General features: G+C 42.8%; 1 protein-coding gene across 2 annotated transcripts in view; it reads left to right on the forward strand.

Moving 5' to 3' along the window:
• The window catches only part of PAQR8 (progestin and adipoQ receptor family member 8), a 39,731-nt gene extending 12,858 nt beyond the window's left edge, over positions 1-26,873 (forward strand). The window contains exons 2-3 of one of the 2 annotated variants that reach the window (XM_090282580.1): positions 24,062-25,176; positions 25,369-26,873. In XM_090282580.1, coding sequence (XP_090138706.1) covers positions 24,093-25,157 — 1,065 coding nt within the window. In that variant the 5' untranslated portion in view covers positions 24,062-24,092 and the 3' untranslated portion in view covers positions 25,158-25,176; positions 25,369-26,873. Of the gene's footprint in view, positions 1-24,061 lie in introns of both variants that reach the window. The other variant, XM_090282579.1, reaches the window with a different exon arrangement.
• The last annotated feature ends 1,116 nt before the right edge of the window (positions 26,874-27,989 follow it).

Here is a 27,989-nt window from a genome sequence, read left to right on the forward strand (position 1 = left end):
GTCTCCAGAATCACATGTCTGCCTCCTCTCCCTTGCCTGTTCTAAGGTCTCTCTTGCCTGCTGTGTACAACTGTGACTGCCAACATGTGCTCCCCACCTGGGAGCCAGGTGGCTGACAACACAGAGCAGATGTTAAGAGGCCAACCCTGTCTCTCCAGGACATCCGACCTGGCCTCTGGTGTCCAAACCCACCTCAGGGGAGGAGAGGGATTATATACGCTGGGTATGAACGGAATCATGTTGTTTGCCATGTATTTACCCGCTTGACCCATCAGTGTTAAGAATAAAGCAGAAAGCAAATAAATACTATGGATTGATCCAGAGAGCTTTGCTAGTTCAAGTTCAAGAAACTGAATCTCCCATGTTCCTATTAATACAAGCATCGCACTGAGTTACCTGCTTGATTGCTGACATTTGCTTAATTCTGAAATCTAGGTCTCTTCTCCTCCCCCTTCCGCCAGGCAGCCCCATCACTGAAGCTATATACCTGCTGGCGAACTACCCAGCTCCTTCTTAACCCTCTTGCCCATGGGAACAATAAAGTGGTACTTGTTAAGGTGGTGTTGAGGCACTTGTCAGGAAGAGCTTTGAAATTCCACCTTTCGCTCTCTCTGGGACATGCCAGCGAGGACCTCAGCTGTTGTCCTTTTTCTGGGGTTGTGTATTTTTTAAAAAAACATTTATTGTGACTATTTCAGAATAACTTTTTATGATTGATGTCACTTCTACCTTTTTTTAAAAGTCAAGGGGAAGAAACAGTGGACTGCAAGTTGCTTAGCTTGCTGTAGTAGTCTGCTCAGGGACGGCAAATTCAGGGCTCTGTGCCGGCTCTCTCCTGAGCCCGCTGTCCCTCGAGGGCCTGTGGCAGACGTGGTAAGTGCGTCACAGCACCTCTTCATCTGAGCTCGGCCTTGGCCTGGAATAGCTCTCAGTTCAGGAGTCTAGGAAGCCCTTACCAACCAGGTTAACATGAGGGTTGAAACCTATCTGCTGTTTCCTAAGTAAGTGATCTGTAAAGCCCTTACCTGCCCTAAAATCCCCAAAGCCTTTCATGTGGTCACATCAGGTCATTAACAGCCAGGGACCAACACTCTCCTTTTCACCAAGAATCAGATCAAAAGGAGGGAAATATTGCCATCCAAGAACGCTGAACCCTTCTAGAAAGCAGATGACAGGGGAAGATGTTTTAAATGTTGATGGTTCCTGAAGGATTTGGAGGTTGTGACTCTCTCTTTTCAGCTCACAGTAAATCTGTAGATTGGTTAAAACTAATTAAATTCATTCTCTTTATGGGAGAAATGGAGTGCTTAATGCTGAAGGGGAACGTAAAGGAAATGGAAGCCCAGAGCCTGTCCTAAGGGGTTCCTAATCTGATAAAGCAGTTGTATTAAGCTGAATTTAGATTCTGTGTCGTTTAACTCATTCTCAGATGACTAACAATTCTCTTTGTCTGAAGACATTTGGAGCATATTAAGACAATGCCTATGAAGCGACAGGGTTTCCTTGACAGAAGATGTTTTAAGTTTTCATGACTGCATTATAGATAGTGCACTGGGCTGTAGGAATGGCCTGGGCTAGTCTGGAGTCACCAGAATCACTACCTTCTGATAAATTGTGTGGGCAGAAGCTGTGTGGGCTGCTCCTGGTGGCGGTCCCCAGGAAGATTGACAGAGGAAGCTAGGCTGCTGTCTGGGTGGTTAGGATCAGGCTGTGTGTGCACAAGTGTGGTTTCTCCTGTTTTAATTGACAGAACATGCTTTTACCAAACAAACAAACAAACAAAAAAAATTGTCAAATCAAGGTGCATTGTGAAACGCTCTGATTTGCCAGCAAGGACGGGCAGAGGATTTTTTCCATTTCAGAAGTCTCAACTGAATATTGGGGTTGCAGAAGGAAAGACAAGGGAAGCCATACAGGTCAAACAAGCATTAGATTGGTCTAGTACTTTAAAGGTATTTTTTAAAAATCAGGTTAGATTTAGAGCCACCCCCCCCCCCCGTTCCCCTTAAGTGTGTATTTTCTCCAGCAATGCTTATCTAAAAATTATGCGTAAGTTGAAGTCATTTCTGACTTGCTATTATCCTTTACTTTCTCCACCTTTTTGGATGTAATACAAAAAGGAAGAAAAAGAACATCTTTTGCTGTTGTTACTTTGGAATAACAAGTGTTCCAAAGTAGTTGAACTCTCTGAAGGAGATGAATGGCTGATGAGGCTGAAATAGCCAGTTGGGGAATAATTGCAACTTTCAGTAGATACTACAATCCTTTGTCCAAGGGAGTCCCAGGGTGTTGGAAATGAAACTGTAAGTACTGATCTTGAATTCTCTGGTAACAATAAGTGCTTGTCTCTTTCCAAGACCATATGATCTGTGGAACTTGCCGGAATAGCTTCGGGCTGGTACTGTATCTTTTGTTTTCCAAAGATTCCCTGGGGACTTTAAAAATGCACCTGTTGGGGTTAAATCATCTTATTGAAAGGCATCTTATTTAAATGTCAACTTCATGGTGAACTTAAGTAATCTTGGCTTTTACACACTAAATAAGCTTAAAACTTGGAAATGATACTTTCTGGACTGCAGTCATCTTGTCTTAGGCTTGTAATTACATTCTTTGTTTTCTCAACTTTAATTAAAAAATCTTAAATTGTTGGCTTTTATTAGTCTCAGTTTACAGATGAGACTAATAAAAGAAGAATTGTGGTTTGTTTTTTAAGTATGTGATCATTTAATTTGGTGAGTGTAGGATTTAGGCTTTATCCCTTCTAGCTTGCTTTCCCTTCAAGATCAATACAACCTCAAAGAAAAAAGTTGTCCATTTTTAAATGGCGTTTATAATGGCGTTTATTGATATTAATTACAGTGTATCTACTATAATATAGCTTTGATTAATCAAAGTCTTCAATTAAGTTAATTTTTATTGACATAATATACTTTGAAAAAAAAAACACATCAAATCACAAAAAAATAAAGTCCTACTGGAACTTCTGTTTCAAAACAACTTTGTAGTAAGACTCTAGGCTCACCAGAGACTCCATCTGATCTTGACCATTGGTACTAATATCCAGAAGGAGATGAAGGACTTGGACAGTTCTTGATTATCAGAATTACTTTCACTTACACATTTAAGGAAGTAAACAAATACATTTGAGAATGATTTTCAGTAAATGAGGCTGAAACAGCATTTCCTGAATAGTGTAGTAGTTCAGGGCATTGCCTTTGGAGCAAGACTTCCTTTGTACGGCCAGGTGACTTTGGGCAAGGGACTTAACCTGTTTCCTCATATGTACTCTGTGGTGGGGGGGGGTAGTTAGAATTCTTCCTCTACTCTCTAGCTTTTTTCAGCTGGTCCAATAATTAAATCAACCTGAGACAGATTGACAAGAGAAAATAATCAACTTTAATATGTATGTATGGGAACCCCATATACATAAGAAGTTAACGCAGCATTGTTCACAAAGCCAAGATGTGGAATCAACCCAAGTTCCCATCAATAGACGAGTAGATAAAAAAGCTGTGGTACATATATACAATGGAATATTACTTGGCTATGAAAAGAATGAAATCTTACCATTTGAAACAGCATGAATGGACTAGAGGGTATTATGCTAAGTGAAAAAGTTGGTCTAAAAAAGACAAATACCATATGATCTCACTTATATGTGGAACCTAATAAACAAAATAAATAAGCAAATAAAACAGAAACAGACTTATGCATACAGAGAACAGACTGATGGTTGCCAGAGGGGAAGGGAATTGGGTAACTGGGTGAAAAAGTTGAAAGGATTGAGAAGTACAGAAAGGTAGTTACAAAATAGTCACAGGGATGTAAAGTAGGCATAGGAAATATAGTCAATAATTTTGTAGTAACTATATATGGTGCCAGGTGGTTACTGGCAATATCAGGAAGAACATTTTATAAAGTATATGATTGCCTAACCACTATATTGTACACTTGAAACTAATACGAAATAATATTGAATGTAAACAATAATTGGAAAACATTTTTTAAAAATTAAAACAAAGTTACAACTTCAGTGATCTGTGTAAAAAAAGAAGTTCAGAGACAGAAAGGTAAACATGAGCTATACATGACATACTGAGAATGAGGTAAAGTGCCCTGGGGCTTTAGAGGGGTGGAGGGTAATTCCCGAATAGTGAGAAGAGCAGATGTTCAGTAATTAGATGTTTTCCCTGCCCTATACATAGGTCGTAAAAACTTCTCTCTGGTAATAACTCTTAATGGTGGACAATGCTCCTAATTAAATTCTTTAAGGGAGAAATAAAAGTGTCTCATGAGCCAGAAGGGTCTTGATTTCCTTTAGCTCAAAATATCCGCATGCAAAGTAGCATATCTTTGGGAGGCCTGTTCTGAATACCTTCAACTCCAGTTCATATTGTTGTGAGGAATAAATTATTTAATAGCATACAAAGAACTTAGAACTGTGCCTAGCATACAGCAAGTGCTCAATGTATGTGAGTCATTATAATACTATTGGCAACTAGCTAAAGAGGAGCACCAGGGTAAGATGAAAGAAAAGTATATCTCTGGCTTCTGACTTGAGCGCCTGGGTGCTGCCATTTACTGAGATAGGAACAGAAGCAGTTTCACTGGGGGAAGCTCAGGTCTCTTTTGGTTGTGTTCAAACGGGCATTGGATATACCCCATGTCAGAGAAAAACTAAGTTTTCTGTGTACTGCAGATTCTGTCTTTGGTTTTCTTGTGAGCTCTGCAAAACAAACAAACAAACCTAAATTTCATGTGCTACAGAATCTTCATCTGAATTATAGTGAACATAATAATGGCACACAGTAGACACTCAGCAAATATTTGTTAAAGGGATAGTTGCTTTCATAATGTCCTAAGTAATTTGGGCAAAGATAATGTATATACACATGTGTGCGCATGCATGCACACACACACATTAGTTCAAAGCAAGATTGAGATTTTGACATAGAAACAAGGAAAGTAAAGGCCAGTGTATTTTCAGTGTGTCTTTCTTTCACCAATTAATTTATTCATTCTTACAATGAATATTTACTGAGCACTAAACTACGTGCCAAGTACTGTACTATGTGCAGGGGATATCAGTGAACAAAGTAGACAAAGATTCATCTGCTCATGGGGCTTCTATTCTGGACCACCAGCAGTGCTAGGGAAGAGAGATAACAAACATAATAACTAAAAGTGATGTAGTAACATCACATGCATTACGATGGCTACAATTTAAAAAACAGGTAATAACAAGTGTTGACAAGGGTGATGAGAAATTAGAACTGTGCGTGTAAAATGGTGCAGCCACAGTGGAAAACCATATGGCAGGTACTCAAAAATTTAAAAAATAGAATTACCAATAATCTAGAAATCCCACTTCTGAGTATATACCCATAAAAATTGAAAGCAGGGTCTTAAAGAGATACTTGAACACCTATGCTCACAGCAGCATTATCATGATGGCCAAAAGGTGGAAACAACCCAGTGACCATCAACAGATGAGTGGGTGAACAAGATATTACAATGTGATATTATTCAGTTTTTAAAAATGAGGAAATTCTGACACATGTTATATAATGAACCTGGTGGACATTATGCTAAGTGAAATTAGTCACATAAAAGACAAATGCTGTATGATTGATTCTACTATATGAGGTATCTAGAGAAGTCAATTCATAGAAACAGAAAGTAGAAGGGTGTTTGCCAGGGGCTGGAGGAAGGGGAACCTAGGGAGGTGTTTAGTAGGTACAGAGTTTTAGTTTTCGAGGATGAGCGTTCTGGAGACTGGTTGCATGACAATGTGTATGTATTTAACACTACTGAACTATCCATGCAAAGGGGGTTCAGACAAGAAATTCTGTTAGGTGCATTTTACCACAATTTTTTTAAAGTATGAGAAAAATAAGTCACAAGGTAAAAAGCACTACAGGAAACAAAGAAAAAGAGCAGAGCTGGGGAGTTCTAGAGGGCTGGGGAAGATGCAAATGCATTATTAGATCAGTAGGGCTGTTGAGAAGGTGAGATTTGAGCAAGGACTGGAAGGAGTTCTTTATCTCTTGGCTGCCGTTATAATCAGTGTCTGAATCTCCCAGGGCCTGCCAGTGGTGTGTGGCAGTGCTGGGGCAATGATCACGTGGTGTATCTCTTTAAAGTTTACATTTGTGGGCAGCTGATGCAGAAACCATGGCCATGGGCATTTCAACTCCACTGGAAAAACAATCGGGGCCCTCAGGTAGCACTTGCACAGAGTATAATCAGATGTCATCTGAGACTTGAGGTTATGTTACAGTAAAGAGAAATGGTTGTTTTTGTACTTGGCCCTTTCTAAAATGAAACTCTATATCGTAGAAACGACAGTGAGGAGTTTGACTTTTTAGTTACTCCTGAATTTGTATATTGTTGCTTAAACCATTGCCAATATGAGTTTTAAACTCCTTCTTAAGACCAGGATTTTCAAGGCTTCAGCTGACCTTTTCGTCAACCCATAACTACACAGGGCAGCTCAAGGATAGTTATTTCAGTTATTCTCCATCTGGTAGGTCATATGGCTTGGGATGTGAACTGCTTGTAAAAATCCTGTGACCTGGTCATGTTTTATTACTGATTTATGAGGCTGAGATAAACAGACATCAACTTGCCATCAGTAAAGCCAAAACTTTGTACTCATGAAGAAATTGAAAGACGTTTGCAGTACTGGATTCTTGAACTGATTTTTCCATATGTAATTTTTGAAGCTTTTCTATATCTAATAAGAAACAAGTATAATGAGCATGAATCTCTACTTTGGAATCACAGAGAAATCTCCCGCCGTGTCCCCACCCCCACCCCACTGAACTTGGCAGAGAGATGAACAGCTATGGGCAGACAAGCACCTTTGCCCCTCCTCAAGCCTATCCCTGGCCAAGGATTCTGAAGCTGCACTACAGCCATTCAACGCACACGTGGCTATTTGGAACTCTGTTCCCAGGTTCAAGTTGTATAATAATTGCTAAGGTCACAGGATGAGGTGGAGGGGGGACGAACGGATTTCCTCTTTAAGTCCTGTCTACATTGATGACAATAAACATTGGTCCACTAAACAAGGTCAGCACCAAACTTGAAAATGCCCTTCCTCCCCCCGTTTCTTGGTAACATTCTTCTCTTTAATTCTGAACAAAATTCTTATAAAATGTTTGGCATAACTGTAATATTTTGGGTGCTTTGACAATAAAGACAAGAGGAAGAATGTTTTCCTTGACGTTTATGCATAAGCAACTGCTTGCAGTCACTTAGCTTCCGGTGGCCATCAAGCTGAGAGTATTCCCCCTGACCTCCAATTTCTCCCAACATAGCATGTCGATGATAGAGACAGTCTTTTCCTTTGATATTCATTGGTGGTCCACTCTGGGAAAATATATGTGCTAGGCTTTAAATGGAGAGGAGAGGAAATTTAATGCCATGTTACACAGTACTTGCTCATAAGAAATGTATGGCCTGCTAGAGACATATGAAAAGTACCAAAAAAAACTACAGGACAAAGTTATACGTAATGGCATCATTTAAGTGATACAAACTGAGGTTTGCGGGAGAACGGAAGGGGCAATTGGTCTGAGTGGGTGAATTAGAATGCGTGGAGAAATCGGCATCTGAGAGATGCCATCGGGGACAGATAAAGTTTTCTGAGGTAGAGATGGGGAGGAGGGAATAGCCTCCTGGGCCAAGACCTGCTGAGGGATCCCTTTCTAGGCACAGACCCAAGAAAACATGTATCAGCTGCAGTGCAGCCTTGCTTGTCACAGCAACTAACTGGACACTGCCTGCCTGGCAATGCACAGGAGGATGGACAGATAAATTGTGGCATTTGGGAGATATTCAGCAGAGAAAATGAATCTAGTAGAGAATCATGTTGCAATTAATGCAGAAAAAACACAAAGCATGTGTTAAAGAAGGCTGCAGAATTTCAGATACAAAATTTGTATAAAGGTTAAAAATATAAAACAATATATGTTTATAAATATTGAATTTGATGGTTTTATTATAGCATTGCATGTAGTTATATAATTCTAAGGGTGTCATAATGTTTTCATGTGAAAACACTAATGAGAATGAAAAACACCAAATTCAGCGTACAGTATAGTGCCTGCTGCTGGGGAGGAAGGGGAGGGAATGTGTGGTGAGGTTTCGGCTATATCTGTTTTATGACACAGATATGTGTATACATACCCATGCATACATACATACACTCATGTATATACACACATATATTCATATATATATATATGTGTGTGTGTGTGTGTGTGTGTGTTTAATCTGAAGTAAATATGACACGTTACTAGTTGGCAAACCAGCCCTGACTGGTGTGGCTCAGTTGCTCAGGTGTCATCCCGCGAAGTGAAAGCTCACCAGTTCAATTCCTAGTCAGGGCACATGCGTGGGTTGCGGGTTTGGTCCCCAGTCGGGGCGTGTTGAAGAGGCAACCGGTTGGTGTTTCTCTCTCACATTGATGTTTCTCTCCCTCTGTTTCTCCCTCCCTTCTCCTCTCTCTAAAAAAAATAATAAAAATTTTTTAAAGAATTGGCAAACTACTGGTTGTTGTATAATCCTTGATATTTTCTGTGTACTTGAAGTATTTTATAATTTCAGAATGCAAGTGGGAGTCACAGGGCATGTTTAGGAATAACAAATGGGGTAGATGAGTGGTTTTCAAACTTTAACATGACCCTTGCTAAGAAATACATTTTACTTTAGGAACCAGGAGGTTCATTACAGTACTTTAATACATGGGATGCACCCTTACATGTTCTATTCTATGTACTCTGTTTTGTTCTTCATGAAATCAGGCTGTGGGTGATGTTTGAAGCTGCCCATTAGGACCAGGGCACAGAGGGCTTAGCTGGAAGCCGCAGGAACTGGCGGCTATGGGACGAATCATCATCAGGCGCGAACTTTAGCCCGATCAAATAAGTTGGAATTGGTGCCAGAGACTGCAGGATGCAACATCAGTTAGGAAGGAGGTTATCACCATAGTGTATCTGGCACAGTACACAGGCCTACAGGGGAAGTGAAAAGAAGGAATACATTTGGGTTATACTGCATTTTTTTAAAAAGAGGATTTGATGTCTGGGATTTGAGAGAAAGAGGGAGAAAAGGAGAAATTTTACTTTGCTTTCAAGGCTTGGTGATGGGAGATTGGTCACACCAGTGAGCAGAACGAGGTAGAGCAGGGGAACTTCGGTTTTATTCACACAATGCTGAAGGTGCTGATGGGACATCCAAGTGAATAAGGTGAAGTCTCGGTTGATGTTGAAAGGCAAGAATTCATAGTGGTCTCATCATGTTTTATGGCGTTCTATAATAGTACTCAGTACCTGGTGAGGAAGAAAGAGAGGTTAGGTGTAAGCAAGGCAGGGTTAGGCAGGTGGGCCCAGTGGAGAGGCGGAGGGTGAGGACTGCGGGCCAGGGTAGATGAGAAGTGGCTGGCTCTGGGCCCAGAGTGCGTGGAGGTGGCAGTGGGGCCACCTGAGGCAGGTGGACTAAGAAGAAGGACTGGAGGTCATGAGGAGCCCAGAGTGTGTTAGCAGATGTGAGGAAATAGTATAGGTGGGAGTCAGGAGTGTTGTGATCGGGAAGGAGGAACTTCAAATCTGAGATAGCGGAGTTAGAGTAATCCCGAGTGATGAGTGATCACGACCGTGGTAGAACTTGCAGGCTGGGTGGGTAGTTGTACTACAATGGAGGTGAGAGCTGGAGCTGTGTGACAGGTCACAGTTATGGACTAACTAGTGATTTTCAGCCAGACCAGCTACTGATTATGAATTACCACTGCCCATGGCAGAAAAAGCTGCACTGGGAAGTGGAGTGAGGTCTTCAGGTGTACCCTTAGGAGAGAGCCCTTATGGAGTGTTTTGGGAATGAAAGCTTGGATAATACCCCTAGGATGTTACGGCAAGCCAGGATTCCTAGTCTAGCATCAGCTCAGAGGCACACAGACACTTACTTCCCATCTCTCTTTCTTTTCCATTCATGTCTGATGGACATTCTTTTTCTGAGACACAGGTGACTGGGCTCTTGGGACGCAGAAGTCAGAAGCAGAGAGGTCAGTGCATACTTTAGGGCTGATTTGGGTCAGGGCTTTGAATAGGTCATTTAAATTCCCTGTGCTTCAGTAACTCTCACAATCAAATGACACAAACTAAGAACTTTTTAAAAAATATTGTAAAGGAAGAAGCATGTATAGCCAGTTACAACATGAGGCTAGGGAATGCATTGGATGTGCTTAATGCACCAACAGGATGTTTCGTTCCGCTTGCGGCTGTTGCTAAACTTCACAGAGGAGATTATATCTGAGCCTGAATGTGAGAGAGAAGTAGGCTTTGCCAGGCACAGAGGGGTACAATTAACATTGGCAATGTGATGCGTGTGGCTTGTTCAGAGAACCAGGACAGTCTATTCTGCCTTCTTCTATGCAACAAGGATAAAGAAAAAAAACTAGGTCTCCTGATTCCTGCTCCAATGTTATTTTACTTTTTCTCCTGCTTCCTGGCCTCTCTATTTCCGGCATCTCTGCTTAGGCATTCTTGGGCACAAAAATACCAATGATAGGAGGAGCTAGACCAAAAGTCAGCTGATGATTGGAAATCAGTTAACAACTTAAATACTGTTAAGGATGCCTACCATGTAGGTGAACCTCACACAGATAAACAACATCCAACTCAAACGTTGTTCTTTTGAAAAATGCCTGACATTTCCATTATCTCAGATCTCCCCAGTTTTACCTTTAGAAGCAAAGAGGGCCAAAGGAGAGTCTTATTTCATTGTGTTTGAACAGTTATCTATTGACACATTCTGGGGCACCTTTACTCCGATAGTTGCTGATAGGAGAAATAGAGAATAGTTAAGCCAGCCTTCCTGTCGCAAGGAGCTTGCAACCCAATACATAGAAGGGACGAGGCTCTCTACACACACAGCAGTGGAGTAGCACGCAAGTCCAGATGTTCTGACACCAAACATGTAGAATAAGTAGGTAAGTGTTCAAGGAGAAGAGAAATCATCATGGCTTGGAGAAGACTTCGTGGCCAACGTGGAATACAGCTAAGGCCTTGAGAATATCTAAACAGAAACCAGGGAATAAAGTGACTTGCTTGTTTCTCAGTAGCAAAAAAAAAAAAAAAAGTCTTAATTTTTAGACCACCCAGAGAGTGCCCTGCATTAGCTGCAAAAGGGTTAACTTCTCATAGCTAGGAAACTGCATTCCTTACATAGTGCTCCAACCCAGACTTATTTGTTATCAGATTCTTCTGCTATGGAAAGTACATTTCCAAGATTGATTTCCTGCCAGTGGAAATCTGCAGGTCTCTTTAGCACTCACCTGGGCTGGCCCGGGCCCCAGGAGGTTTGCAGCTGAGCTTCCTGCAGGAGAAAGGCTAGCTCAAGTGGAGAGGCTGTGCTACGGAAGCCAACCCACGTTAACGAAACTGGTGGTTACGATCTTAGGGAAAGCCCAGGGCGACTGCTGTCCCTAAGCTTTAATTAACAGGCATTTTACACAGCAGAGCTTACCTTTACCCAAACAGGAAGTCTGAAGAAAAAATGATCATCACCTTCAGCTAACCCGTTGATTGAACTTAGACTACTTAGGTGTGTTCCAAACTTCCCAGCTCCTCCAAACTCTCCCACTAGAATTGAATACGGGTACTGTTTACTGCATATGGAAGGTGCATTCTGTGTCTGTAATGCTGCATTTGGAAAATAGTACCTGCTGAAGTGAGGAGATGAGCTGAGATGTGGAAAATATAGGAAGTAATAATAAAGAAAATTCAGATTCAGCAGTCATGCTCCTTGGTATTTGCCTAAATGAGTTGAAAACTTACATCCACGGAAAAACCTGCACATGGATGTTTATGGCCGATTTCTTCATAATTTCCAAAACTTGGAAGCAACCAAGAGCTGCTTCAGTAGGTGAATGGATAAATAAACTGGTAAATTTAAATGAAAATTACTGAATATCACTAAGTGAAAGAAGTTGATCCGAAAAGGCTACATACTATATGATCCCAACTATAGGACATTCTGGAAAAGACAAAACTATGGAGACAGTAAAGAAGATCAGTGATTGCCAGGGTTTAGAGGGGAAGGTAGGGAGCACAGAGGAGTTTGAGGGCAGTGAGACTATTCTGTATGCTCCTGTAATGGTAGATACCCATCGTTACACATTTGTCCAAATCCATAGAATGTACTGCACCAAGAGCGAAACCTAATGTAAACTATGGGCTTTGGATGACAATGATGTATCAATGTAGCTTCACTGATGGTAGTAGTGGGGGAGGCTTATGCATATGTGGAGGCAGGGGTGTATGGGAACATTCTGCACTGCTCAGTTTCACTTATCTTCCCCAGGGCACGGCCGCAAATTAAGATCATCTTTTCTTCCTACTGTCAATCTTATGGGAGTAGGAGAGGAGAAAATTCAGAGGTGGAAAGGTCACTGAGCCTAGGAGGTCACATGTGTTCCTGGCACATCTGTGACACACAGGGGTACCTTTTTTATAGACAGGGTTCAGCCATCTCAGGTCCCCACATAGTGAGGGATTGACTTGCTTATTAAGGCCATTTGGGTTTGTGTTCTGTGGGAAAAGTCTTTTGACAGGATTGTGTATACTGACTTACACGGCTGCGGTCTTCACAGTAGAAGTTACATATTTTTTACCCTTCACGCCCCCGTAACCATTAGCTTATATTATGACAAGTTGCTAGGTTACTCCTAAAAATAATTTTATTAGTATGGTATGTAACTAGTTGAGCTCAAAATACACATAGTAATGCAAATAAGTATGCATTGCTTTATAATGTCGAGGGTTTTTTTTGTTTGTTTGGCAAGAAAAGTGTCTTCATATCCATTGTGCTAATTAATCATGTTTTACCAAGCTTAACATATTTATGTCACATATTTTTATTTGTAGAATAACAATAACTGTTTTTCCAACTACAAAAGTAGTGAAAGTTCATTGTTAAAAAAGTACTGTCTACCCCAGAAGAAAAGTAAAATTCCCTATATCCCACCACTTACCCATATCTATATTAACATTTTGATTATCTGCAACTCCATACTTTTTCTGTGCCATGTGTATATGCTTATGGAAATGGGACACATACTTTTAACTAGCTTCTTCCTTGTAACAATATCTTTTATTCCATTATTTATTCAGCAAATCTTTGTTGAGCATCTGTCATACTAGTGCTAGTCCACTACAGTTCTAAGTGAACAATGGAGCACATATATTTCACATGCATCTTTCTACAACAATAAATGTAAATATATCTACATAATTATTTGAATATGTGGATAGTATCCTATTTTATAGATTTATCTTAATTTATTGAACAGATATCCCATTTTGGGATATCAAGATGCTCTTTATGTTTGTTAGGTTTTCTTAAATATAGAGAGGATATGTGTCCAGTGGTGAATCTGAGTCCATGTTAAAATTATCTCTGATAATTATAAGAGTCTGCTAGTGGTTTCCCTCTTTAAAATATGACTTCATAAACAGTGATGTACGTGGTATGGGCCCAGCGGCCTCTCATTTGATGGATGACTGTGGAGATCCTGACGGCGCCTGAGGCCATTTGCCTGTCTGAGGCCGGCTCTGGTTAGACCAGAGGCTGCTCAAAGCACGGTTCCAGTCCATACAAACGAACACCATGTTGGCATTTTGGCTGCTGTTCCTTCTCAGCCATTTGTGATTGTGTAGTGATGTGTGAGCTGGGCTGCTGTGGATTCTGGAAGCATTTCCTCTGCCCTCTTTGATAGATATTGCTGCTCTTTTGTTCTCTGTCCAACAGGCAGCAGGCCACCTTCCTGACATCTGTGTGAGCTGCCACACAGTGACACGAGGTGATGTCACAGGATCTGTTTGTTGGTGATTTTAGCACACTGCTTGATCTTCCGTACAAAGCAAAGCATAGCCCAGATGAATTACAGAATTGTACAGTATTAGAGTTTGTAGAAATGATACTCCCATTTTACGGACTAGGACACTGAGGAACAGAGAGGTTGAGTGATCTGCCTCAAGGAGTAGAGCTAGAACTGGAAGCTCTACCACTTTTAATTCCTCATCCAGTGCTCCCCCAGGGAATCAGCTAATCCAAGTTTGTGGTCCATTCAGTAGGGTCCTTGTGCTAGATCAGGGAACACCATTGCTTTGAAGTGCTTCCCTTTGGCCATCAGATAAAATGTCAGCAGTACCAAACTTCGTCCATTTCCCAAATGTGGAGCTTTATATTTAATTCTCTGCTTTGTTAACCAGGGGAAAGCTTTTTGAGTAGTATGCTATCCGTGCAGCCGAATTGGTGACTGTTCTCGGTGTCATTGTGCTTTCCTCCCACTGGCTGATAAACAACCTTATCTTTCGGGTTATGATCCGAATGGCTCACTGCACCAGCTCTGCAAAGCCAGCTGCACGTCTCTTTAAGATGAAAGAGGCTCATGGGGATGATGACCATTTTTTATCTGGGCTACACATCCATATGGATTGTCTGAGAGATGCCACTCAGATTTTGTGGCAGTCACATTTCCTTCTCTTAGTACTGAAATCTGACTGACAAATAATCTCAGTGGCAAAGAACTGAGATCTGCGATACTGATTGCTTCTGTATGGCCAACTGCAAATTATCTTTGTTGATGGAGCAAAGCAGTGTTACAGTAGCAACTATGAAGTTGCATATTTTTGAAAAATACTTGGGTTTAGTGTTAGTGCGCATTTTTGGGAGACGTAATGGTTAACAGCCCAGTCTCTAGGGCTGAGTGCTTCAGGTTACTTCCTGGCTCTGTGATTTCCTGTGTAGCCTTGGGCAAGTTAATTAATCTCACTGTGCTTCTGTTTCCTCCTGTGTAAAATGAGAAGGATGGTAAGAAATAGTACCAATGCCAGATAGTTGTTGAGTTAATATTTGAAGAGCCTAGGACACTGCCTGGCATGTGATAAAAACCACATAAGTGTTTGTTATTGTTATTATTCTGACATTTTCATTCCGTTCATTCATTTATTCAGCAACAATTTATTGGAACATCTCCCATGTGCTAGACACAGTGGTAGGTGATAACAGATTCTCAGCCCTCAAAGGATCTTTACAGTTAAGTGGGCAGAGAGATGTGTAATATAAACCAGAACACTGTAGCCGTTCAGTAAGGAGAGCGCTATGATGGAGGACGACAAGCACAGTGGGCTGTGTTGGTGGAGAAGCACCTGAGGGGAAGGCTTCACAGGGGAAACTGAGCTGGGACGCGAAGGATGAATAGGAGTTGGCCAGTGCTCATCAGTGCCACGGACACTCCTCCAGGCATGTACGGAAGCACAAAGGCCTGAGAAGATAGTAGAATAATAGAACACATAATAAAAGGGGCAGGGGTGGAGGTGCTTGGGGGCAGTCATGGAGACACACCGAAAGGACCCAAGGAAAGGCCTACATCCTGCAGGGGTGCCTGTGGGAAGGAACGAGGACCTAAGTAGGGCAGTGGCCCCACCACTGTGGAGCCGCTACTGAGGGGGAGCCCAGCAAGTGGAAGAGGTTTCGAGGAGCCGTGAGGGCCATGGGCAGACCTGGCATAGGTGGTTAACTCTGTTTGTAGGATGCTGGAGACATGCTGCTCTGCTGGTCCATACAGCTCCTCCTGGGAAGTAAAATGGTTAATTCTGGGCACCTCACCTGTTTCTACTGTGTTTTCAGGGGACCACAAGAGTCACCAGCAACAGATCATTTCATTGTTTTATTTAACATCATTGAAAAAGAAATACATTCTGGGTAGCTATCATTGGTCAAAATGAGGTAAACAAAACCAAACTTTGAAAATGCATACTCTAGTTTTGATGTTTTTAAAAAACAAAATCTAGGAACTTCCGGCCAAGATGGAGGCTTAGACGGACACGCTAGGTCTCCCTCTACAACCAGAGAGGAATACAACTACTTCAAAACAAAGGATAACTAGAAATTCCAGAAAATAAAACTACACGGAAGCCCAACATATGAAGTTATAAACCAGCGGTGCCATTCGGGCAGGTAAGAGTTAAAGAGGGCAAAGCCGTTTGCGGAGCTGCGGGGCGGCGAAAAAGCCCGGAGGCAGTCAAGCCCCTGGCGGTGCGCGACCCCAGCGCTGAGGAGAGCGGCCACCGCATCGCCTTGAACAGTGAGGCCCAGGGGGGCGGGAGGACGGATCCCGGTCTCCTAGCTGAATAACTGTGTGAATCCATCTTGGACCCCCGCCCTCAAAGAAAGCACCACAGGGCTGCGAAATAGGTCGTGGACAGGCACCGGTCGCTGACTTGTGACGCCAAACGGCGCCCGCCGGTCGCTGGGTCATTACGACACAGGCACTGCCCCCGACAGCCGGCCCAAGAAAACAAAACGCATCTGTCAAAATGAGGCAGACAACTATAGAAATCCCGGTGACACAGCTCACCAGGCAGATGATAGAGAACCTGACAGATGAACAGATAAGAAACCTGTCAGAGGCTCAGTTCTGGGCCATTGTTATCAGGTGGCTTACAGAATTCACAAAAGAGCAGGAAAAAGATAAGAAAGAAGCGAAAAACTTTCATAACGAAAGGAACAAAACCGCATACGAGACAGATGGTGAGGAACAAAAATCCAGAGTTCATTTCAACAAACTGGAATATGGAGAAGGAACAAGCAGTCAACCAATGCAGCGAGAGGAAATGGGAAGCAACAATGAGAGGATCAGAAACCTCTGGGACAGCTATAAAAGGCCCAACATAAGAATCATTGGTTTGCCAGAGAATGAGGAAGATGAACTAGAACTTGAAAAATTGAGTGAAAATATAATAAAGGAGAACTTCCCAGAATTGGGGAAGGGAATAGACTTGCAGGTCCAGGAAGCAAGGAGAGTTCCCAAGAGACTGGACCCAGGGAGAACCACTCCAAGACACATTATAATCAAAATGTCAAAAATTAAAGATAAAGAGAGAATCTTAAAAGCAGCAAGAGAGAAGAAAAGAATTATGTACAAAGGGGTCCCAATTAGACTATCAGCAGACTTCTCAAAGGAAACCCTACAGGCAAGAAGGGACTGGCAAGAAATATTCAAAGTAATGAAAATCCAAAACCTACAACCACGAATACTCTATCCAGCGAAATTGTCATTCAGAATAGAAGGACAGAGAAAGTGTTTCCAGGACAAAATAAAACTGAAAGAGTTCATTAGATCCAAACCACTGTTATATGAGATGTTAAAGGGACTGGTTTAAAAAACAGAAGCTAAGGAGATGAAACAAAGGCAAACTAAACAGGCAACGAGAGTGGAAAAGGAACTGTGGGTACGGGAAGCATATTGGGGGGAGGTCAACAGGGAGGGGGAATGGGGAAAGGGAGGGAGATGATATAGGAATTGGGGATCAAGGTAGGAGGGAATGGAATAGACGGAGAGAGGTTGGGAGGAACTGTATGCACAACTAATGGACATAATCTAAAAGGGGGGGACAACTGGAGGGAGGGGGGCCACCGGGTGGAGGGGAGCAGAGGGAAGGGAAATTGGCACAAATATAATATTTTAATCAATAAAACACATTAAATCTGAAAAAAAAATCTAAATATACAATTTTGGGCAAAAATGTCAAATTATTGCCATGAACATAGGTCTTACCTTGCTTTTTCTCTTTACATTTTTTCTTAGAGTAATCATCTTTAATTTTTCTAGTCTAGAAGGAGCATCTGAGATAAAAATTTATAAATGTTAACTGAATTCATGGTACAGATATCATACTCATTTTAGAAAGAGTTAAATAATAGTTCATATTAAAATAGAACTTTTAATTATGATTTTATTACAATCTGGGTCTAATAAAAACTCTTTATAAATTAGTTGGCATGGGTTTTATGAGGATTAAATTAAATTGAATGCCTGTTTCATTCTTAAGTAATGCATTAAACTCAATTATATGGCAGAAAAAAATACATGTATATTACTAATTTATAATCCTTCTGTGAGGTCTTTATTTTAAATATTACTAGTACTTAAATGTGCATGTTTTGCCTCTTCAAAGTACTATCCAACTACTGCCCATTGTATTATTATTTCTTTTCTTTTTAAAAAATTCTCTTTTATTCCTGAGAGGTGGAGAGACAGGACGTCACCCCCTCCCACCCACCCTATGCAATGAGGAAAACGACATTGAGCAGCTGAAGGTCTTGGCCACGGCCACACAGCTAAGTGAGCAGAACAGACATGAACAACCAGAACCCCCAACTCCCAAGCCATCATTTCTTTCATCCTTGTATCTTGCCAAGCAGAAGGAAATTGGTGCCATGTGTCTGGGCTTAAAGAATTGATCCATTCAGTAAATAATTGTTAAGTGTGTAGTTATTTTATACACCGCACAGCATTTTAGATATGAGGAGGTGTACACCCTGAGTTCCAGCCCCTGAAGGAGCTGGGGAAGTGAGCAGAGCAAACCAGTGAGCGGGGCAGGACCAGGGCTGATGCTTGCTGGGGTTAGGAAAGCCTTCCTGGCCTCGCCGGCTCCTGGGCAGAGTGGCAAGGAGCTGGGGTTGCAGGTCCAGAGAGCACTGAGGTCGTCATGGTGCGCAGAAGCTTGCACTGGAGGTAGTGTGGCCCTTTTGAAAACTTCTGTATTATGATCCGGCCCTCAAAGTGACCTGGGGGTGCAACTCCTCCTGGGAGAGGAGGTGGGATAGCACAGAGGTCCACAGAAGGAGGGCCCCTTTGCAGGTTGGGAGCTGACAGTTTGTGTTATAAACAAACAATGGTGAGCTATTGAGAGATTTTGAGGAGGAGAGAGGAGATCAGATTTCCATTTTTAAATGAAGTGGTTTGGAGAAGTGAAGGTTTCGGGCAGGAGGCAGGGGAACCCTCAGCTGAGGAAGAACGGTCAGTTATGAGACAGCTGTTTTCATTGTCTACATATGTTCATTTCAAAGGCCTGAATTAAGGGGCAGCAGTAGAAACGGGAAGGATGAATGAATTCCAGAAATGCTGGGATAAAATCAACAAGTCTAGATGACTGATTAGACGTAGGGGAAGGAGGGTCAAGGGTGGGCTGAAGGAGGTGTGAGCCCATGGGATATTCAGTTGGACAAACCCAGAGCTGTTGGATATTTGAACCCAAACCACAGGAAACATCTGGCTGGAGACATGTATTTGGAATCATCTGATACAGGTGCTAGCTGAAGCCAGAGGGGTGGGAGAAGCACCCGCGTGAGGCGGACCGTGGATGAGGGAAAGAGGGCAGATGGTGGAACCCTGGAAACAACACCACAGTGACAGGGATGGGGGAGAAGAAAACAAGAGAGACTAAAGAGGGTAGTGTCACTCAAGCTAAGACAAAAGGCATTGGTCAGCAGTATGAACCCCCAGAGCTCAGGTGAGATAAGGACTGAACAAGCTAAAAGCTTCAAGGATGAGAAATGAACTCCCACTTTCCTTCTGCAACATCAAAGCTAAACTCCCTTTGCCAGTGCCCCGGCATCTACCCCACTCTCTTCCTCGTTGCTCCCAGGCAACCCCTCTGCTCATGGGCCCACGAAGAAGCCACACCCTTCCTAGGCTCATGTTTTGCTTCTTTCCTGAAACATCCCACAACTCCGCCTTTCACTTGCCTAAGTCCCATCCAGCCTTTGAGGCCTAGCACAAGCCCTGTTTCTCCCTCGGGTGCCCAGGTGTGCCCACACATCCTCTGCCCTGTAGAGACCTGTTTGTATTTCACTCTACTTAACATTTGATTGGTGGTCTTGGCTCTTAACTCATGAAGTCTGACTCTTCTTGTAAGCTGTTTGAGGTAAGGGGTCTTCCTCTGCATGTTGTTGAGCAGATAATTCGTGCTCTGATAAAGCTCTCCTAACAAGCAGAATGATTAAGACTTGAGCTTATGTAGTTCACAAGGGTTCTTTAGAAAGATTTATATTTCAGCTGTCTCAGCAGAGGAGGTGGCAAGGGAGACCATTCTAAGGGAGCATCTTAGTTGGCTGATGACCAGATGAGCTTGGGGAGGAGTGCATGGGGACAGAGGCTGTGACTGAGGGAAGGACCAGTGTCGTGATGCCAATATGTGCTTCCTCCAAAACAGGCTCTCAAACTTTACAGCTGGCCCTTTGAAGCCTACCTGCAAACACTACTCACTGTGGTTTGGTGAAAGGAAGGACTGTCCTGGGGGGTGGCCAGACCTCACTTCACAGTGGGTTCTGAAGTTAATGATGATAAAGAATTATAACTTATTACCATCCTCGTGGCTGTGGTGGCTGCTCTCAGACAAAGGGAGAATTTTATGGTAGTGGAAGAGGTAGTTGCTAAACAAAGGACTAAGAATTAATCTGCTCACCCTGACCGCAGTGGCTTGGTTGAAGTGTTGTCCTGTAACCAAAATGTTATGGGTTCGATTCCCAGTCAGGGCACATACCTAGATTTTTGGGTTTGATCCCCGGTGGGAGCGGGTACCAGAGGCAACCAACTGATGCTTCTCTCCCTTCCTCTCTCTCTAAAAGCAATGAAAAAAATGTCCTAGGGTGAGGATTAAAAAAAAAGAAAGAAAGAAAAGGAAAGAATTAATCCCATCTCTTTCTGATCATTGGTTTAGAATTTTTTAATGACTCTGGGCTTCCAAAGGGAAATTGAAGTCTTTTTCTCCCACAGATAGAGGACCTAGATCTTTTTATCACCCTCATTGCTGAAGGAGATAAGAGATCCTGTCCTGAGCTGGAGGCCATGGAGTTCCTGTCCCTGAAACTTCCAGGTCACCCTGTAGGTGTTGGGTTACACCCTCCAGAGGACAGAGTTAAGGAGACCCTGAGACTGCTGTGGCTGCATTTTAAGGATCCTTGAAAAAGGAGCTCTCATTTGCAAGGAAAATGAAGATTCTGCCATTTTTTTTTCCCTAGCACCTTTTCCTCTGAAGTTAAACTGAATATCATTTTGGTCTTATACTTCTCTGCCCCTTAGTTCTATAAACCTCTTCCTAGTTTAGTTTCCATAAGTAAAAGAGAAGTGGAAATAATTTTCTGAAAAGGTCTTGTCAACATAAAACCCTGAGGTTAGGTTGGTGACGTGAGGGCTGGAGGAACTCAGGGTCAGAGCTCTGCAGCTGGGGTTCTCTGGAAATTGACGATGAAGCAGCATTATGAGCTGTCCTTCCTTCCTCAGAACAGATGCTAGTTGGCCCCCAGGTCTGAACTGGACTTGGTTCCAGCCAACAGATAACCCAAACCCAAGGTTTTAGCTTTAGAAATTCAGTTGTGTCATCAGTTAATAAGAGCCTGCTATTTGCTAGACACCCTATTTTGGAGGTGCAAAGATGAGCAGAAATTGTGCAATCACATGTCATTCAACTCTGGATGCAGAATTGTCTCCAATTGCCTTGGGTGCCCAGAGATGATGGAAACACCCTTGATCAATGCAGATGGGGCATGCCAGGGAGGGCCTTCGACAGCTTGTATCCCCTGGGACTCGCCTCTGTGTCACCCAACCACAAAATTAGACCGACATTTTCACCTTATTTCCCTCTGTGTCTCACAAGAGATAGTAGAAGCTCGTGTCTGAAGGACAGAGCCCCTTAATTCCCCAGAGCTCCTGCAAGCCCAGCTTCACAGACTATATGCTCTTCGGCCACCAGCAATGGGACAATTTGAAATGTCGTTCCATGTCCCAGGCCCAGCCCCACAGTGGATCCACGTGACCCTGGGACCAATGCCCCCTACCTGTTCCCATCTTCAGTGTCCTCCTCCCTTACTCCTGCTGTCACCAACTGCCACCTAGGTCAGTTGGAGTCTCCGGCTAGAACTGAGCGCCCAGGCTCTTGGATCCCCCTGCTGGCTGACAGCAAAAGCACCGCTTAGCTTTTTCTTTTCGGTTCATTTTTAAATGCATTAAGGTATTCTGATGACAATTTTCTTTCTCTCTCCCACTCATTCTCTGTCTTCCTGACTGACACTGTAATTCTTAGTAAGTTTCTCTAATTTTTATACCGAGCACTAGTTGATGGCCCATTCCTGGTCAGTCCACTGGTCAGTCCTGGCTAAACAAATGGCTTCTTAGTCCAGGGTTACAGAGGCTGCTGTGCAAGTAGGTACAAGGTGCGGAGGGGGCATTAGATCGTCCCCTGTGAACGGCGCCTGCCTCTGCCACCGGTGTTGGTCATAATAATGGCAGATGCTTTTGCGGACTTGAAACCAAGCACTCCATTAAACACTTCACAGGCATTGCGTCATAATAGGCCTTACATCAGCCTTGTGAGGCAGCTTCTCTTTATCATTAGCTCTGCTTCTCAAATGACAAAGCCCAGGCTGGAGTTTGTAGCTTGTCTTGTCGAGGGCGGAGCCCAGGGCTGGAGCTCAGGTCTCTGGTGCCAGTGTCCTCCTTCAGACCACACAGTGCAACCTCCCTCCTCAGCTGCTCTGGGCTTTACAGGACCTTATTTTGGCATAAGTGCTTTGACCTTGCCTTGTGCCTAGAGCTCTCTTTCCCACTCACCTTCTCTTGCAGATTTTGATTTTTCCTTCAAGACTCAGTTCAGAGGTCACTTGTAGAAGCTTGTACACCCCGCCCTGTCCTGCTCTCTATTTTACTGGTGTTTGCAAAGACCCTGTGACCCAGTGCTTACCTCCAGTGGAGCACTCATCCCATGTTTTGGTCATGACTTCCCCACTTGACTCTGCAGACTCTGACCTTGAAAAGCAGACAGCATCTCTTATTGGTTTTTGTATCCCTAGCACAGAGCCCAGCTCATAGTAATAAAATAACAGCAATAACTTAATGTTTACTGAGCACCCATCTTGGGCCAGGCAGGGTGCTAAGAACTTTATATTTTAGAATATCTCATTTAGCCATCACAACCACCTATATGATAACATAAAACTATTATTCACATTTCACAGATGAGGAAACTGAAGTTTAGTGAGTTCTGTAGCTTGCCCAAGGTTCTCAGTAAGTGGCCAGAAAACAGGGCTTGACTCCAAGTCTCCCTGAACTCTTTCCACATTTTATTAATTTTCATGCCCTAGATTTTAGTCCTGATTAGATATTTTTTCTTTTTCAGTGTTGACTAAGATGTGTGGATAGGAAGATTAAAATTAGTGGTGCCCTGAGAAGCACTTGCTGTGTCTCTCCCAGCAGAAGGGCTCCCAAGGCAGGGGCCATTTCAATAATTCAGGTTTTGCACCCTTCTGAGGAAAGGGGTTTGGGAAATACGAAGCACAGAAGGTAACTGGAGACATGCTAAAAATCCACTTCTTGATTCAATAACTTACATGAAACTTTGCAGCTATTTTATGAAATATTCAGTGAAATAATCACTGAGCTTATCTGGCTCATATGCCAACCAAAGATTCCAAGTATAAGTTCAACATTTTTTAAGGCCTGAAATTCATTGATCACAGATTTAGGTACCCAGGAGAGACAAATCCAAAACTCTACCTCCTTTCCAGAGCATGATTTAAAAACAAACAAACAAAACAAAACAGAAACAGCTAATTTTGCAATTAGAGTTTGTGTTAAATTTAGGCCATGTGTTACTTTTGTTTAATTGTTAAAATATTTCCCAGAATATACACTGGTATTTACAAACCTAATTGATGTTCATTTCTTTGTCTTTACTTTGAGGTTCAAGTTAACTATTGCCTATCTCAGATTTTCAAGTTACCAGTGAAATCAATGGATAATTTAAGATTAGGTGCCTAGGAAATGTAGGCTAGTATTAGTAATCTCAATATTTGTAATTTTTATATTTCAGTATAATATTTCATACTATTTGAGCCTGTCTGATGGTTACATTTTAATAACATCTATAAAATTCCAAAGCCTTCAAAGTTACCCTTACTTACTTTCTAAATATCATTAAAACAGAGTGGCTAACATTCCCATTTTATAAGAAATGACTTGGCCTTACACTGTGGTGGGCAGTAGAGACAAAATCAGAGTGTTACGGTAGTAAGGGATCTTGGTTCAACTCTATCATTCAAAAAGCTCAAAGAAGCTGTCTGCAGCTCCCTGCCTCCGCTATTGCACTAGAGAACGGTTTAGCTCAGTCCCTCTCTCGTTGCATTCATGCTGATTTTCCCTTCTTTTCTTTAGATTGCACCCCATCCTGCCGTGCTGGGCAGCCATGACGACAGCCATCCTGGAGCATCTGAGCACCCTGTCTGTCAGTGGGCAGCAGCTGCGTCGCCTGCCCAAAATCCTGGAGAATGGGCTTCCCAAGATGCCTTGCACCGTCCCAGAGACAGATGTGCCCCAGCTTTTCCGGGAGCCTTACATCCACACTGGCTACCGCCCCACGGGACACAGGTGGCGCTACTACTTCTTCAGCCTCTTTCAGAAACACAATGAGGTGGTCAACGTGTGGACCCACTTGCTGGCGGCTCTGGCCGTCCTCTTGAGATTCTGGGCCTTTGCCGAGGCCGAGGCCTTGCCGTGGACCTCAGCCAACACCCTGCCCCTGCTCCTCTATGTCCTGTCCTCCATCACTTACCTCACGTTCAGCGTTCTGGCCCACTTGCTGCAGTCCAAGTCGGAGCTCTCCCACTACACGTTCTACTTTGTGGACTACATTGGCGTGAGCATTTACCAGTATGGCAGCGCCTTGGTTCACTTCTTCTACACCTCCGACCAGGCCTGGTATGAGCGCTTCTGGCTTTTCTTCTTGCCAGCAGCTGCCTTCTGTGGCTGGCTGTCTTGCGCTGGCTGTTGTTATGCCAAGTATCGCTACCAAAGGCCTTACCCCATCATGAAGAAGATATGTCAGGTGGTGCCCTCAGGGCTGGCCTTTATTCTAGACATCAGCCCCGTGGCACACCGGGTGGTCCTGTGCCACCTGACTGGCTGCCAGGAGCAGGCTGCCTGGTACCACACCCTCCAGATCCTCTTCTTCCTGGTCAGCGCCTACTTCTTCTCTTGCCCGGTCCCTGAGAAGTACTTCCCGGGCTCCTGTGACATTGTGGGCCATGGGCATCAGCTCTTCCACGTGTTTCTATCTATCTGCACACTCTCCCAGCTGGAGGCCATCCTCCTGGACTACCAGGGGCGGCAGGAGATCTTCCTGCAGCGCCACAGTCCCCTGTCTGTCTATGTGGCATGTCTGTCTTTTTTCCTCCTGACCGCCTGCAGCACTGCCACTGCAGCCCTCCTGAGACACAAAGTCAAGGCTAGGCTGATGAAGAAAGAGTCCTGAGGCTGGCAGGTGCAGCCAGGTATGGAGGCACCCCATTGTGGTTCGGAGGAAAATGCGATACAAAGTAGGAGTTGACTTTTCATTTTTAAGAGGTGGCTTTTACATTAATACATATTTCCAAGTATGTGCCATGGCTTTGGCCTTGGGAAGCCAAAGGATTCAAGAGTTATGTTGTTATAGTTAATAAAAAGAGTGTTCCTCTTCCGTCTAGGTCATAGCCTTTCAAGACACAGGAAAGGAAGAGACTTTGGCTAAGGTTCATGGGACACTGAATTAAGGATCATCTTCATACCTGAAAATTCAATGGAATTCTGACTGTGGCCTCCAGGGGCAAGTCCTGGAGCTGAAGGGATGATAAACTTAGGCTGGAAGATAAGGAAGTGATTGTTCCACACCATATTGGAATGGCCATCCTACTATGCTGGTCTTTGGTGATTGAATAAATTGACCCAAGGACTCAATTTCCCTTGGATTTCCGCTTGTCCAGGGTGGAGAATTCAGAATCTTCAAGATTCAGTGAAGCCCTTAAACAATGGTTTATTCCTTTCATATAATTTCTGGTCCCTCCTCTGTCACTCCCTCTAACCCTGACCCTTTTCTCAGGATGACAACTCCTGGCTATTTAAAGTGCTGTTCACTTCCATCCGTACCTTGGTAATATACAGGACTGTGAAGTAGTCATACTTTCAGTAATTGCTTGGATCCATGTGGAAATCCAGGAAGGTTATTCTCATAATACTAATGCAAATGGTACTAGAAAGTACAGTGCCAAGAGCCACCAGGAGGCCCGGCCCACAAGCATGGATACTGTTTGGTATCAGGGGACCCTTCTGTTTTGTTCCCATGGACTGGAGGATTACTTGAGATTAGGGCTGCCCTACAGGCCAGAAGATGTGGGGCTTGCTCTAGGGAATCTTCTCCCGATTTTGGCCTGTGTGTTCAAAAATCCCCTGGCAGAGTGAGTTGGTTCTAAGGGTCCCTCTAGGAAGCTAATTATTTTAAGAGGAACCTAAGATCCAGCCTTTTAAATATATGCCACCCCACAAAGGACCCACATAACTACCCTAGTTCAGGGTCTTCTGGCAGGCACTTATGCCACAACTTGAGCTGAACTCTTAAAATAATAAAACCCCAGGACAGGTGAGCATGTGTGCTCACTGTGGGTTTGTCCCTAAAGGCTCCTTTGGGTAAGAATGGTGAATGGCACACCCTGTAGCTAGAATGTTCTGTTTAGGGCATCACTATATCACTACCCAGCAGCTGTTATGGAATAGGTGGTACTTGCCACTAATGAGTTCTGGCCACGCAGTCTCTCTGAGGACTAATTTCACACTAATCCAGTGAAAGGGGCTGCAGTGACAGAGGAGCTGAGCTGTGGAGGCCTTCTCAGAGGCTACAATTCCTATCAGTAGTATAAGGTTCCTATTTACTGAAAAGGGAAGTGGTTTGTTGTCACTCGGGTTTGATGAATATCTTCTATTACTAGATTATTTTGTTGTCTTCAAATCTTTGTTTTCTTTCTTTCTTTGAGATATTTCTGGGTTTTGTGCCTTATAAATGGAAATTTATGAACACTACTTTATATATATGACAATGTGGAATTTACAGTTTGGGGTTATTGGGATAAGAAAGAATCCGTTGCTTTTCAACCAGTAGATGAAAGAATTGCTTATCCATCAAAAGACTCTTTGAACCTGCTTATTTTGGCAAAAAAAAAAAAAAAAAAAAAAAAAAAAGGTGGGGGGGACATTCAACTGAAGCTTTCTGATAACCTTCATATCAAGAAAACGTATATCTTGTCCGCTATGTAGTTTTCCTGGCTGGGTTTCCCCTGTCAATCCTCAAATACGTGAACTTCTGTGCTACCCAAGTGTCTCACACAATCTTCTGGTGTCTAGGCCATATTCACCACAAATAAAGTTAGCAAACTTAATCAGGTTGAACTAAGCAAGGGAATGGGGGGAGTTGCGCAAACACATTCCAAGTAGAGGGTCAGTTTAAAATGGGGAATAGAAAGTGTTTCAAATGTCCATGAGTATGGATTCAAAGAGCAGGTTCTTTTAAAAGTTGGAAGGAAGATGTAAGTCAAGTTCTTGAATGTAACTGTGCGGTGGATATCTTTAGGCCAAATGCAGATTTTTTAAAAAGAGAAAACAGGAAGTAGAGCAGTGGTCTTCAAATGTATACCAGTTCCAGCCTGCACACTGTAAACAGTTTGCAACAAGTATGAGATAGACCAAATTTTTAGATATTGCCATAAAATTTTCAGTTTAATTTACACAAATGTTGGTCCCTCAAGTGATTGGAAGCTTTTTAAAAGAATGTTTTTGCCACAGATATTTGAGAAGCATTGGGGTAAGAGACTAATATCTCATTAAAAATACTAGTACCTCATTTTAGCAATATATAAACAGAGGAAATGCAGGTGTTTTTAACTACTCAGACTTATGAGGAGTTAAATATTCCCTTTAAGACATTTTCATTAAAATGAGTGTATTGGTATGGAACAGACCTAGTTTTTTAAAAGGAATAATTGTCATTTGATAAAGGAGATATTTATCTTTCTCCACCACACCCCCTCAAACAGTTGATGTGTACTGGAAATTCTGCTCTTTAATCTCCTTTTTTTAAAACTAATACTTTAAACCTATTAAAATGTAGATGACTCTGGAAAAACTAAACTATCATCTTGTGAAATAAAATTCTGATAGATTTATATCAGGCCCTACTCAGTAGGGCTAGGGGACAGACAGGTGCACCAGACGGGACACGTTTGCCTATTTCCCTCTTGCCTGGTACTTCCTGACTTCTCTGTCATTAACAAGCTGATGT

This window comes from Furipterus horrens, unplaced genomic scaffold, assembly GCF_987537825.1.
Source record: "Furipterus horrens unplaced genomic scaffold, mFurHor1.1.pri manual_scaffold_6, whole genome shotgun sequence".
In the NCBI taxonomy this organism is placed as follows: domain Eukaryota; kingdom Metazoa; phylum Chordata; class Mammalia; order Chiroptera; family Furipteridae; genus Furipterus; species Furipterus horrens.